General features: G+C 35.4%; 1 protein-coding gene across 2 annotated transcripts in view; it reads left to right on the top strand.

Annotated features, from left to right (window-relative positions):
• FSIP1 (fibrous sheath interacting protein 1) overlaps positions 1–13,788 on the top strand; it is a 191,422-nt gene that overhangs the window by 15,930 nt on the left and 161,704 nt on the right. For both annotated transcript variants that reach the window (XM_054450788.2, XM_063652575.1), the window contains exons 5-6: positions 841–995; positions 2,680–2,773. In XM_054450788.2, coding sequence (XP_054306763.1) covers positions 841–995; positions 2,680–2,773 — 249 coding nt within the window. The remainder of the gene's footprint in view (positions 1–840; positions 996–2,679; positions 2,774–13,788) is intronic.

The raw sequence follows: 13,788 nt of genomic DNA, 5'->3' as shown, positions 1-13,788 counted from the left end.
CTGACTGGCATTTACCAGTTATATGACCTTGGACATACGTGTAACTCAGTTAAAAATTAGCTTCAGTTTACTAATTTATAAAATGAGAACAGTGATTATACCACCTCAGAGGGTTAATATGAGCATTAAATGATATAATGTTTGAAAATAAAGCACTTAAAACTGTGCCTATCAGGTAACTCTACAAATGTTAGTTATTATTATCATTAATCATAAGTTAATGACAGAAGTTCTAAAGAGTCCTTAATTTCAAATAAGTTATTATCAATTGTACTTTAAGAAATTAGAACAAAGGAAGCAGCACAGAAAAAAGATACAAGCTACATAGAGTACTTGTTTTGAGTTTTTTTTCTTTCTATATGTTGCAACCACTTTGTGTCACTGAAGACATATGGCTTTCTACTGTAGCCATTTGTGTACATGCCTTCTCTTTCAGTTAGTCTGAAGCAGCTTTAGGACAGGATTCTTGTCTTATTCCTTATTTCCTATTTCTTAGTCATGAACATAGAAAGTATAACAAAATGAAGGAGAAAGAATTTGGGATTTAAAATCATGAGACTCACTTCTGAGTCCAGTGCTATAATTTGTTACGTATTTGAAAGGACCCTGTTATCTCAACTGTAAAATAGAGATAAATGTCTATTTCATAGGGTTGTTAGATAATTATATAGACAAACACATGTGAAAGCACCTTGTAAATTGAGATATGTGGTACCAATATAGTAGTTATTACTATCAGCTATAAATATTTGTTGAATGAAAGAACAAATTGTAAGAACAAAACAAAACTTTATAGTTTTACTATACTTCAAACCTATTTTTACTTTCAACACAATATAGATGAACCCAAATTAAAAGAATTAGATTCTCAACTTCAAGATGCTATTCAGAAGATGAAAAAACTTGATAAAATATTGGCAAAGAAACAACGCAGAGAAAAAGAAATTAAGAAGCAAGGTCTAGAAATGAGAATAAAGCTGTGGGGAGAAATTAAGGTAAGAATTATCTAACCTTATGCTGACATGTAAGAAACAAATTCTCCTGGCTTGGCATGGTGGCTCACACCTGTAATCCCAGCACTTAGGGAGGCTGAGGCAGGAGGATTGCTTGAGGCCAGGAGTTTGAGACCAGCCTGGACAACATAAAGAGACCCCATCTGTACAAAAAAAAAACCTAAAAAATTAGCCAGGCATGGTAGTGAGTGCTTGTTGCCCTAGCTACTTGGGAGGCTGAGGTGGGAGGATCCCTTGAGCCAAGGAGTTCAAGGCTATGCAGTAGCTATGATCATGTCACTGCACTCCAGCCTGGCTGACAGAGCAAGACACTCAAAAAAAAAAAAAAAAAAGAAAGAATTTCCTCTAAGATAAGTAAGAAAATCATGGACCATGGTGTTACTGTGGCCTGCCTTTATTGCTTTATTTTGTGGAGGTAGTGGCAGTGGTATGTCTATGTGTGTATATGAAGGAGTCATAGGGGTGATATTTTTCTGGAACCTGAGAAGAAAACTTGGTCTGCAACATTCAGATTTCAAGCACTGCGCTGGCGTGTTCATCTCCCCAGGGACAGGCCCAGGGTACCACGTCTCTTACCAGCAGCAGGCTGGTAAAGTGCTGGGCCCCTCCATCTCTGGAATAGGAAGGGGTGTAATAGCTGCTTTCATCAAGTATGTATATCTGCTTTTTCTTCAGCAGCCTTATAGTTTGGAGATAAATAGACACAGTTTAACCCTCTGGTTAGCTTTATTATGTGGGTAAACCTTTGTGACAAACAAGTTTTGGGGAGTTGACTGTTTCCTGTGCTGGTCAAGATCTTTGGGAAGCTGTAAAGTACTTGAGGTCTGGGACCATACTTCATTTGCTTCTGTCTCAACAAACTCCTGGTGCTCAATGAACTTTCCTTGGCCTTCTTGGACCTCTTATTCTCTATAATATTGAGGGCTTGAAGTTGACTAGATGTTGGCATTGACTTGGTATATAGCCATTGGCTCATATTTGAATTTTGACCCTTAAAGGAAAGTGCCTTTAAGGTAAGGAACCTTGTCATAAGAGATTGGATGTTTTTGATAAAGCCCTCCTTGAACAGTTGACTGACTTCTGGGAAAGTTTCCTAGGCAATAATATGAATTAAAAATGTAGTAATTAAAAATACATTTTAATGAGGTTCCCAGGAAGTCCATTGGGGTGGAAAGAAAGAAACATCCAAAATGCAATGCTTTAAACTAGAGAAATCGTTTCTGGAAATTTTAGCAGAAAAAGTTAGCTTATCACTTTTTCCTGTTGAATCTCAAAGCAAGTTTTTAGTTCCTTTGAAGCAAGAATTATAAACGGAAACATAAGAAAACATAGTAACAATCTTGAAATGTCTGAAATTTTTTAATTTGATGATGTATCTTTAGGTTACTCACAGATTTTAAAAATATCAAGCAGAAACTTATGATACTTTAAGCAAGGTAATTATCATATAGTGATAGGCATATACTCTGACTCTATCTGGGAATACCCATTGACAGAATTTTGTGAGAACAGAGAACATTTACAGATTTCCTCAAAAAAAAAAAAAAAATAGCCTGAGACTTCTCGTTTGTATGTATGTGACTGGGAGCCTTGTTGGAATTTAAAAAATCAATGATTATAGTTGCCTTCTTTTCCCATGTTTAAATTTTGATTTTTCTTTCATTAGTCTGCAAAATATAGTGAGGCTTGGCAAAGTAAAGAAGAGATGGAAAATACAAAAAAATTTTTATCTTTGACTGCTGTTTCTGAAGAAACTGTTGGTGAGTAGATGGAGATGTCATTCAACTTTGTTTTTATCTGAGTCATGGAATATTTGGATTAAAGTAAAATTCCCAATCCAATTTTTATGTCCTGTTCTTTGTGAGTTTGACTGTTCTTTAGGGAAATAACTGATCACATTAGGTAGGATTATATGAAACTACTCCGAGCTTAGGTATGTTTCGGTGTCTTGAAGTGTTTGTGTCTGCTTGACGGTAAGGGGGACAGGGCAGGGACAAACTGGGAAATAGACAAAAGTATGTCATTGCCTTTACTTCCTGTCTCTTTTAGGTGTCTTTAGACCCCACTTTCTGCATACAATTCCCTAACTGCTGACGAGCCTGTGGAACTCCTTTTGTTAAAATCTGTGACTGATTTGTCCTATTTCCTGGTCTCTCACAGTCCTATATTTTTGAGATGAGCCAATTCTGCACATTTATTTCTACCTTTCTCCTTTGTTTGTATGTATATTTGTGAATCTTCTTTTTTGAAAACAGAAATATTATGGAGTCATGTAACCTGTAACCCATTTATATGATGGTGAAAATTTTAGGGATTAGAAACATTTTGTATTTTTGTATATCCTCGTTGAAACATCAAAAAATACTAGTCTGGCCTATATTAAATTCATAGATCATTTACATTTTGCATCTTCTGTTTCGTTACGGAGGTAACACATGTATAATCTATATAAGAAAATATTGGTTAAACAAAAAAAATTACTGTCAGCTAAATTCTCAACTTGTAGAAATAACCACTATTAATATTTTAGTTTACTGTTTATCTTTTGAGATGTGTTTAATGCAAATATCCATGTATATATTTTGAGAATAAAAATATGATCAAATTATATATGTATATGGTATTTTGTAACCTTTTCCCCACTAATTTGTATTTCATGAGCACCTTTAACTGTCAATAATAGATGTGTGTGGTAGTTTGTTTCCAAACGGCTGCCATTAGTTCCTTCCCTTTATTTGTGTTCATTCTCCTCCTCATTTAGAGATGGAGTCCATGTTTCCCTCCCATTTCAGTCTTGGCTATCCTGGAACAACTTTGATTGATATATTACAGCAAAAATGATACTATGCCATTTCCAGGCCTTGTCTTTAAGAAAACAGGCAGTTTCTGCTTCCCTTAGAATGCTCACTCAGAGGAAAGCCAGCCATTGTGTAAGAGGTCAGGTTACCCAAGGCTGCCGTGCTGTGAGAAACCCAAGCAAGCCATATGAAGGGGCTATGCAGAGAGAAGATGATGGTGGCCAGTTCCTGGCTATAGTGATTTTGGTAATGTCTCTCTCAAATTCATGTCCACTTGGAACATTGGAATGTGTCTTTATTTGGAAACAGGGTCTTTGCAGAGACTCAGTTAAGATGAAGTCTTATTGGATTAGGGTGGGCCTTTAAAAAAGAGGAGAGGACACAAAGAGACACAGAGCCACAGGGAAGAAGGCTGTGTGAAGATAGAGGGATGTAGCTACACTCCAAGGAATGCAAGGATTGCTGTAAGCCAGAAGAAGCTGGGAAGACCCAAGGAATCATTTGGAAGGAATGCTCTGCTGACACTTTGATTTCAGATATATCTTGATTTCAGATATCTTCTAGAACTGTAGAGAAAAGATTTCCATTGTTTTCAGCCACCCAGCCTGTGGTAAATTGTTATAGCAGCCCTAGGAAACCGATACACTGACTGTTCAACAGTTTCAATGCAGACACTGAATAAAGGAGCAAGCTTGGACATTTCAGCTCCACCAAACACAATGCAGAGACTAACCAAGGCTAGACATATGGCCCCCTGACCTGCTCCAGGCATCTCCAGCCAAAGGGAGCTACCCAGCCATCTGAGGCCCCATTCATAGTGGAGCAGAGATAAATTGTTCCTGCTGTGTCCCTCAAATTCCTGGCCCACAGAAGCATGAGCATAATAAAGTGTTCACTGCTTTATGCCATTAACTTAAAAAATTTTTATTGTAAATTGACAATTTATATTTATGGGGTACAAAGTGATATTATGATTTATGAATACAATATAGAATAATTAAATCAAGCTAATTAGCCTATCCATCACCTCAAATATTTAACATCTGTTATGGTGAGACCATTTGAAATGCAGCCTCTTAGCAATTTTGAAATGTGCAATACATCCTTATTGATGATATTCACCACACCGTGCAATAGATCTCAAAGAAAAACGCTTATTCTTCCTATCTAACTGAGACTTTGTACCCTTTGGCCATTATTTTCTGATTTTCCCATCCTCCAGCTTCTGGTAACCACCATTCCACTCTGCTTCTATAAGTACAATTGTTTTGGATTCCACATACAAATGGGAACATGTAGTATTTGTCTTTTTGTGTCTGGTTTATTTTGCTTGGCATAACGTCCTCTAATTCTATTCGTGTTGTTGCAAATGATAGAATTTCCTTCTTTTTAAAGACTGAAAAGTACTCCATGTTGTATATACACCACATTTTCTTTATCCATTCATCTGTTGGTGGATACTTAGGTTATTCCGTAACTTGGCTATTGTGAGTAGTGCTGCAGTGAGCATGGGAGAGCAGACATCTCTTTGACAAACGAATTCCAAAGCTTTTGGGTAAATGCCCAGAGGTGGGATTTCTGGATCATATGGTAATTCTATTTTTAGTTTTTTGAGGATCCTCCATACACTTTTCCATAATGGCTGTAGTAATTTACATTCCCACCAACAGAATACAAGGGTTTCCTTTAATCCACATCCTCACCAACACTTTATCTTTTGTGTTTTTGGTGAGAGCCATTCTGACAGGAGTGAGATGATATTTCATTGTGGTTAATTTATATTTGCTGAATGATTAGTGAGGTTGAGCATTTTCTGCGTATTTGTTGTATGCCATTAAGCTTTATTTTTTACTTTTTATTTTGAAATAATTTTAAATTTATGGAAAATTTGCATAAGTAGTACAGAATTCCATATACCCTTCCCCCCAGCTTCTCCTAATCTTACATAACCATAGTGATCAAAACTCAGAAATCAACAATGGTATAATACCATTAATTAAAGTATAGACTTTCTTAAAAATTTACCAGCTTTCCCACTAATGTCCTTTTTATTTACTAGTATCCAATCCAAGATCCCATGTTACATTTCGTTGTCATGTCTCCTTAATCTCCTCAGTCATTCCTTGTCTGTTGTGTTGTTGACCCTTTGGGAGAGTATTGGTCAACTATTTTGTAAAATATCCTTCAGTTTTGGTTTATGTGATGTTTTCTCACGATTAGATGAAAGTTATGAATTTTGGCAAGTATACTCTGGAAGTTATGTGCCCTTCTCTGTCAATCACACTTGGTATACCTAATGCTGTTATATATTATTATAGGTAATGTTTCACCTTGATCACTTTGTTAAGATGGTGTCTGCTGGTTTTCTCCACTGTAAAATTACTATTTTTTTCTTTTACAATTAATACATATCTTGGGGGAGATGCTTTAATACTATGCAAATATCCTGTTTCTTCTCCAGCTTTCACCTACTAATTTCAGCATCAATCAGTGGATCTTGCCTGCAATAATTTTTACCATATGCCACTAGATTTGGGGTGATTTTTTAATGCAACAATAGATAACTGGAAGAATGTGCATCAGCATTATTTTTAATGATTATATATTAATTCATTAGATGGATGTGCCATCATTTGTTTTACTAATACCCGTCTATTGAACATTTAGATTATTCCCTTAGTTTTTCAATTTTTTAAATTACACATAATGTTGCAATGACATCCTTAGTCAATTATTGGAATGATTACCTTCTGTGGTAGGCTGAAAAAAATCCACCCCAATCCCCCAAGAGACATCTATGTCAAATCCCTAGAGCCTGTGAATGTTACCTTATTTGGAAAAAGGGTCTTTGCAGATGTGATTAAGTACTGGAATATTGAGATGGGCCCTAAATTCCATCATAGGTAGTCTTATCAGAAAGAGATGGAGGGAGAAGAGGTAGATAAGGAAGAGGAAAAGGCGCTGCAAAGATGGAGGCAGAGATTGGAGTGATGCAGCCTCAAGCCTGCTGGCAACCACCAGAAGCTGGAAGAGGGAGGAACAGAATCTCCTCTAGAACCTCTGGAGGGAACGTGGCCCTGCTGACACCTTGATTCTGGATTTCTGGCCTCCAGAACCATGAGAGAATAAGCTTGTGTTGTTTGAAGCCACCAAGTTTGTGTTAATTTGTTAGGGCAGCTATAGAAAATGGGTACACTTTCGAATACATTCCTATAAGAGGAATACTTAGTCCAGGGTTGGACTTTCACAAGGTTTTTATTCACGTTGACTTATTGAAATCAGTTTAAACTCTTACCCACATTGTGTCTGAATATTGTTTTTCTATGCCAACAATGGATTTTGTAGTTATTTTTAAGCTTTGTTTATTTAAAGTGGAATCACAATAATTTGTATTTCTCTGATTATCAGGGAGGTTATAGATTTATTCTTTTGTTTAGCCAAGTTGTGAGTTACCTATTCATGTCTTAGGCTCTTTTATAAAGTGAGATATTCTTAGCCAAGTTGTGAGTTACCTATTCATGTCTTAGGCTCTTTTATAAAGTGAGATATTCTTTATTGATTTCAAAGACTTTTTTAAATATTAAGGATATTAATTATTTGTCACAAATACCAAAAGCATTTTTCTAACTTTTTAAAAATTTTGTGACATTTCTTGCTCTAGTTAGTCATTTCTTTTATGTCATCATTCATTGGTACTCTGCTTTAAAAGGCCTTTTATGTCTCAGGATTATATAAAAATATGTATTTTCCTTTCATCAGTTATAATTTAATGAAAAAATTTAAATATTAACCCACTTGAGATTTATTTTGGTATTAGATATGAGGTAGAGAGTTGATTTCGTTTTTTTCCCCCAATTTGCAAACCAGCTATTCCAAGACCCTTTATTGGATAATCCATCATTTCCCCACTTATTTGAAATGCTAGCTTTATCATGTAGGAACTGGGTTTATTTTCAGATTTTCTATTTTATTCCATTAAAATTTCTGTCTGTGCTGATGTTAATACCACTCTATTTTGATTATTGTGTCTTTGTAATATATTATATTGGGGCAGTATTTTGGAATAATATGTTTTTCTCAAATCTATTTTTTTTTCTGAGTTTAGCAATGACTACATTATTTTTTAAAGAAGAGACTGCAAAAGCACCTCTAAAGCTATAGCTTATGAACTGCTTTTTTATTTATTTAAATGTCTAAAGACAAGTGTATGAACGTAGTGTGCTTGGAAAAGTACAACTTACTAATATATTTCATTCAATGTTTATCAGTAATTCTACACCTTCATAGAAATGAGACTATACCCCTTATTCCCCCCTCCCCAAAAAAAAATCCATGGACAGTGTCAGGAATGAGATTCTGGATGTTATAGTATCTCAACATCTATAGTTTGGAAACGAGGAGTCAAATACTGATTTTTCTAGTGGATAGGGCTTTTCTGAAAGACCACACCTGCTTGTGGTTGACTCTGGAGCAAGCAGTGTAAGACAGGCCACTCTGTAAGTGGATCTGTGGTGGCCTTTCAACATTAACCTTTTTGGTCACAGAGTTCACTACCCAGTGAACTTTTGGTCCTGGAAGGCAGGACATTTGTTTTCAGTTGCCCTTTTTTCAAAACCAAATCAAAACTATCAAATATGTTTAATTTTTAAGCTCCTGGCGTGTATATTTGGCTTAAATCTATGTACACATTGTATTTCTGGAGTTATGTGACTGCTGTAGACCCTGTAGACACTTCCCATAATGTTAGATTAGTCCTGATATTCTAATGTGGGAATTAAGTGGACTTAATGATATGAAAGCTGGAGCTGCAAGGAGCTTGAAAGCTATGTTCAGAGAGAATCATTGCTTTAAACATGACGACATTATTAAAGCTTCAGTTTTTAGATTCAGACTTCTTAGTTATTATGTATTGGCAGTGTGTGCAAAGCAGGTAAGATGCAAAAGTAGGGTCAACGTAAAAGGAAAAGGGAATACAAGATACTGTTAGGTGAACCAGATGTCTGTTGCCCTTCGCTCTTGCTACTGTCTTAATTAGCTCACACTTGACCAGTTCACCAAAATGAAAAGGTAACATTATTGTATTACTGGCTTCTTCAGATTTAATTAGAATCTTTTTTTGATGATTATTCTTTTACAGAAAAGGCAAATTCCTTAATGAAATTTCCTGCTTGCTGTTTACTTCATAGACATATGTTTTGGAGTCATTTATTCCCATACATATCTGTTTTTTTAAAAAAAATTCTTAAAAACAAAAAAATAGTTAGCATTTACTTTAGGCTGCATTGTTAACCTAATTGTATTAATTTGTTTTTTGGACTATATTACCTTATTCTAAAAGAGGAAACTTTTGGAATAATCAGCTTAAACTTGGTATTATTAGCAGAATATTTTCACTGCAAGTATGAAAGAAATAATTAGAAACACAACAGTCCAGTTTGACTTCATGCCACGGATTTTTTGAAAGTCTCATATTCCTGCTATTTCAACATAAGCACTATCATAAGGTGGTACGAAGCTACTTACATCTGTTCTACACTGAAATGAATTTCCCATTACTCATTGGATCTCAGCTACTGTTTTAATTAGAAATGTATAAAAATTTAAAAATTATTTTAATCAATCATATATAGCCATACAATTCTAAATAAGATATTTTTATAAGTGTTATTAGGAAAACAGGAAAATTTTGCCTTTTTTTCCTGTATGGTAATTTTTTGTTGCCAGCACAGTTTAAGGCACTTGTAAATTGTCCAGTAGGTGGCAGCATCTAGTTACAATAAGTACTTTAAAAAGCCTTAAAGCATTAAAAAATTTTTAAAGCTCCTGGCATACATTTTTGGCTTAAACCTATAGAGCTCACATTGTATTTCTGGAGTCACGTGACTGCTGTACACCCTGCAGACACTTCTTGTAATGTTAGATTAGTCCTGATGTTCTAACATGGAAATTAAGTGGACTTAATGATGTGAAAGCTGGAGCTGCAAGGGACTTGAAAGCTATATTCAGAGAGAATCATTTTAAGCATGATCACATTATTAAAGCCAGACTTATTTCGGCATACTTAGCAATATACCCAGACCTACTTTCTTCCTTTTCATTTTTTGTCTTTAAACAAAGGGAGAAATTCTTAGGATGGATATTTTTCTTTTCTAGTCAGTTTTTCTTATCCTCTTATTTAAGAGTTAGCTTCAGGTTGGGTGGGTGGTTCATGCTTGTAATCCCAGCGCTTTGGGAAGTGGAGTCAGGAGGATCGCCTGAAGCCAGGAGTTCGAGACCAGCCTGGGCCACTTAGCAAGCCCTTGTCTGTACAAAATATTTAAAAATTAGCCAAGCATCAGGAGGCTGAGGTGGGAGGATTGCGTGAGTCCAGGAGTTTGAGACTGCAGTCATGCCATTGCTCTGCAGCATTTGTGACTGTGTGAAACCTATCTCCAAAAAACAAACAAACAAAAAATTAACTTTAAGGACTTTGGGCTGATGGCTGAATGGCAATTTCCAACCTGTTTTCAGCTTCCAAAACACAGAACCCATCCCAGTTGGCTTATAACATCACAAATAAGCAACAGCAAATAAATGAAGAAAATAACTGTGATTGGATAGTGCATTTACTTTTATTTATAGGTGCTAAACACAAAAGAGGCCTTGACTCCAAGAGAAAGTTGAAAACAACATTAAATTGATTTATATCACATTTGAACTTTATAATCCAGACATATTAACCTCAAGTTTACTAGGATTTTGAAGTAAACAATATTGTACTTGCTAGAGATCTCTGAAGTATTTTAAAAGTCTGTCCCATCCCATTACTGAGGGATCACTTTTGGGTTTTTTTAGAGGCATGTTGCAAAAATCAAAACTCTCTACATCGCCAGGAGTTTTCCCTTAGTTTCTATCATTTATCTAATGAATACAGGTAGAATTCAATATTCTTTGAGACAAATACATCTAGTGACAGGGTTGCTTTTTGATAGAGGTTATTCTTTTGGTCTTTGTCACATTTCTCTCTTGTGTTTCTAGCTCCAAATATAGAAATACATATAAACACAAAACATCAACATCATAACCAATTCGGCTTTTTCAAATTTGAGACTACTTTTTTCTAGGTGCCTTTTCTGTGAGACTCAGATATATGATACTTCTGCTCTTGGATGCTTGGGTTAAATACTCAAAGAAAATCTGGTAGTCTCTTTCCACTCTGATATGCAGAGGATGGAGGGAGGAAATCACATAACTGTGCTGACTGACACAGGCAAGGATTTTGGTTTTTAATTTCTGTTGGAGTCTCAGCATTGTTTAGCAATCTCTTGCATTCTCCAGAATGGTGATTCCAAACTATTACTATGTGCTTCATCTCCCGTCTTCTGCAAGACCTTCACTGTCTTGGTTGGTCTTCCTTTCCAGAGAAAATGAATCTACAGGGTAGGAATTCCTTTTACATTCATTCCTTCTGTTTCTAAGTTTCATCCTGACTGTGTTCATTCATCCTCTGCCTCTTGCCTCTAACTTTAGATGGAGGGAAGGTACTCTTATTCTCTGAGGCCAAAATCAGTAACATCCCATCCCTTTCACTGTGTTCCTGGCTGTTGGTTTGTTCGTCATTCCATTTTTTCATCTAGAGCTTCAATCTCTCTTGCTCTTTCCCTTTAACTTACCATGTTTAACTCTTCTAGTCCTAAAACAGAATCAAAAAGCCATTGAACCAATGAATAACCAACAGAACATACAAATAAGCCTTTTTCCTCATTTTTTTTTAACCTTACTCTAAAACAGACACCACTCAGTTTCCCTTTTCTCCTCAAAGGTCAGACTTCTTGAAAGAATAGTCCACATCTCTTGGCGCTACTTGGTCAACTTCCATTTACTTCTTAACTTTTTTTCAGTGTCTGTATTTTCTACTGTCATGCTATGGAAGCTGCTTCATCAGTGGTCCTCCTAAATTCGAAATCTAATGGGATACCTCCAGTTTTGATTGTACTTGACCTCACTGTAGAATCTGACACAATGACCTGTCATAGCATAGTACAATTTTTACTGGATTTATTATTCCCTGCTGGTTTTCTTCCTTTTCTTCCCTTCCTCCTCCCTATTGTTGAAACCTATTCCTTCTTTTATATGTTTTCTCTGCTTTGGTTAATGGTCGCATCCCCATCTAGTCTCCTAAACTAGAAACTCAAGAGCCAGCCTCAGTTCCTCCCTTATTGTTCTTTTACACTTTTTCCCTGAGTTCCCCAAATGAGTATCTGTTCTGCCCTATCTATATCTGACCTGTTTTTTTTTTTTACCCCCATTATTAAATGGTTTGATCTCAGCATTTCTCTATCAGACAGATTCAAACAGCTTTCAGTCTCGCCTCCATGGTGTCATTATTTTCCTGCAAGATCATTGTACTGGTTATCTAGTGTCGTGTAACAAATTACCCCCAAAACATGGCAATCTAAGCCAACAAACATTTATAATCTCACAGTTTCTGTGGCCAGGAATCTGGGAGTATCTTAGCTGGGTGGTTCCGACTCAAGATCCCTCGTGTCAAATGGTTGCCGGGGCTACAGTCATTTGAAAGCTTTACTGGAGTTAGAGAATCAGCTTCCAAGCTCACTCACATGGTTGTTTGCAGACCTCAGTTTCTTGCTGCCTGTGGGCTGGAGACCTTAATTTCTTACTACACGAACCCCTCCATAGGATGCGTGTATGTCCTCACAACATGGTAGCTGACTTCTAGAGCACATAGTAAGTGCTCAACAAATTGAGTTATTATTAGTAATCCTGGGATTATTAGACATTACTACATCAACAGGAACATGGTTTGTGTCTCTTATATTATTGTTTATATGTCAAGGAATTTCTGCAGGTTTCATACATCTATTAGCTATGCATAGGTCTTATAAATCTTTTCATTGTTATTACCCTGATTGGTGTTTAGCCTATCATATTTACAAAGGGTTATTAATGACATAGACAAAAGTTAGTGACTTTTTAGACATTTATAATTTGTTTTCTATTTGTACATTTAACTAAATTATCTTATTAATTTTAATTATTTTTACTTGTTTACCTTGTTTATTTTTAGTTTATGAACATATCACCAGGAAATAATGTTAATTTTTGTGTCATTTTTAACAATTATTCCTATGCTGAGAACTATAAGAACTTAGTGCTGAAATTTATTGAATGTATTTCAATATATATTTACATTATAAATTTTTATTTCATGTCCAACATATTTAATGTTTTAAAATTAATAGATTTAAATACTAAATGAGTCTTTTATTCATGGGCCAACCCTTCTTGGTTATGGAAGATTATTCTTTTAATTTAGTACCAGATTTAAATGGATGAATTTATTTAGATTTTTTGCATCTATATTTATAAGCAAGGTTAGTTGTGTTTGTGTGTGCACACACAGGTGTGTGAAATGTTTGTTATGGTATAGGGGGTGAAGTTGGGGGTGGAGAGTCGATATATGTGTGTTTGCTTTGTCAGGCTGTGTGAACTTCATAAAATGAATGGGGGTGGCTGCTCACTTATTTCTATGATTTGAAACAGTTTATATAACACAGGGATTATCTGTTCCCTTAAAATTTGAAAGATTTCACTGGAAAAACCATCTGGTTCAAATAATTTCTTGGAGGCAATTCTCTGACTCTTTTCTCAGCTGCCTTCATGTTTACTATTCTATTTCAGGTTACTAGCTATTCTGGAGTCAATTTTGGCAATGCATCCATGTCACTAAGATTTTAAAGTATCCACTTCACGAATATTTAAAAATTTACTAACATACAATCTCAGATAGTATTTTAAATAATAATTATTTTTCATATTGTTTGTACGTCCTCTTTATCTCTAATTTTGTTCATGTTTTCTCTATCTTTTTAATCTGGAAGTTTTTTCTAAACTTTTTATTTGGGCACAGTTTTATATTCATAGAAAAATTATGAATATGGTACAGAGATTTCCATACCCACTACCAGTTTCCCTTA

The sequence above is a fragment of the Pongo pygmaeus genome, chromosome 16 (assembly GCF_028885625.2).
Source record: "Pongo pygmaeus isolate AG05252 chromosome 16, NHGRI_mPonPyg2-v2.0_pri, whole genome shotgun sequence".
In the NCBI taxonomy this organism is placed as follows: domain Eukaryota; kingdom Metazoa; phylum Chordata; class Mammalia; order Primates; family Hominidae; genus Pongo; species Pongo pygmaeus.
This window is presented reverse-complemented; position numbering and strand designations above follow the sequence as displayed.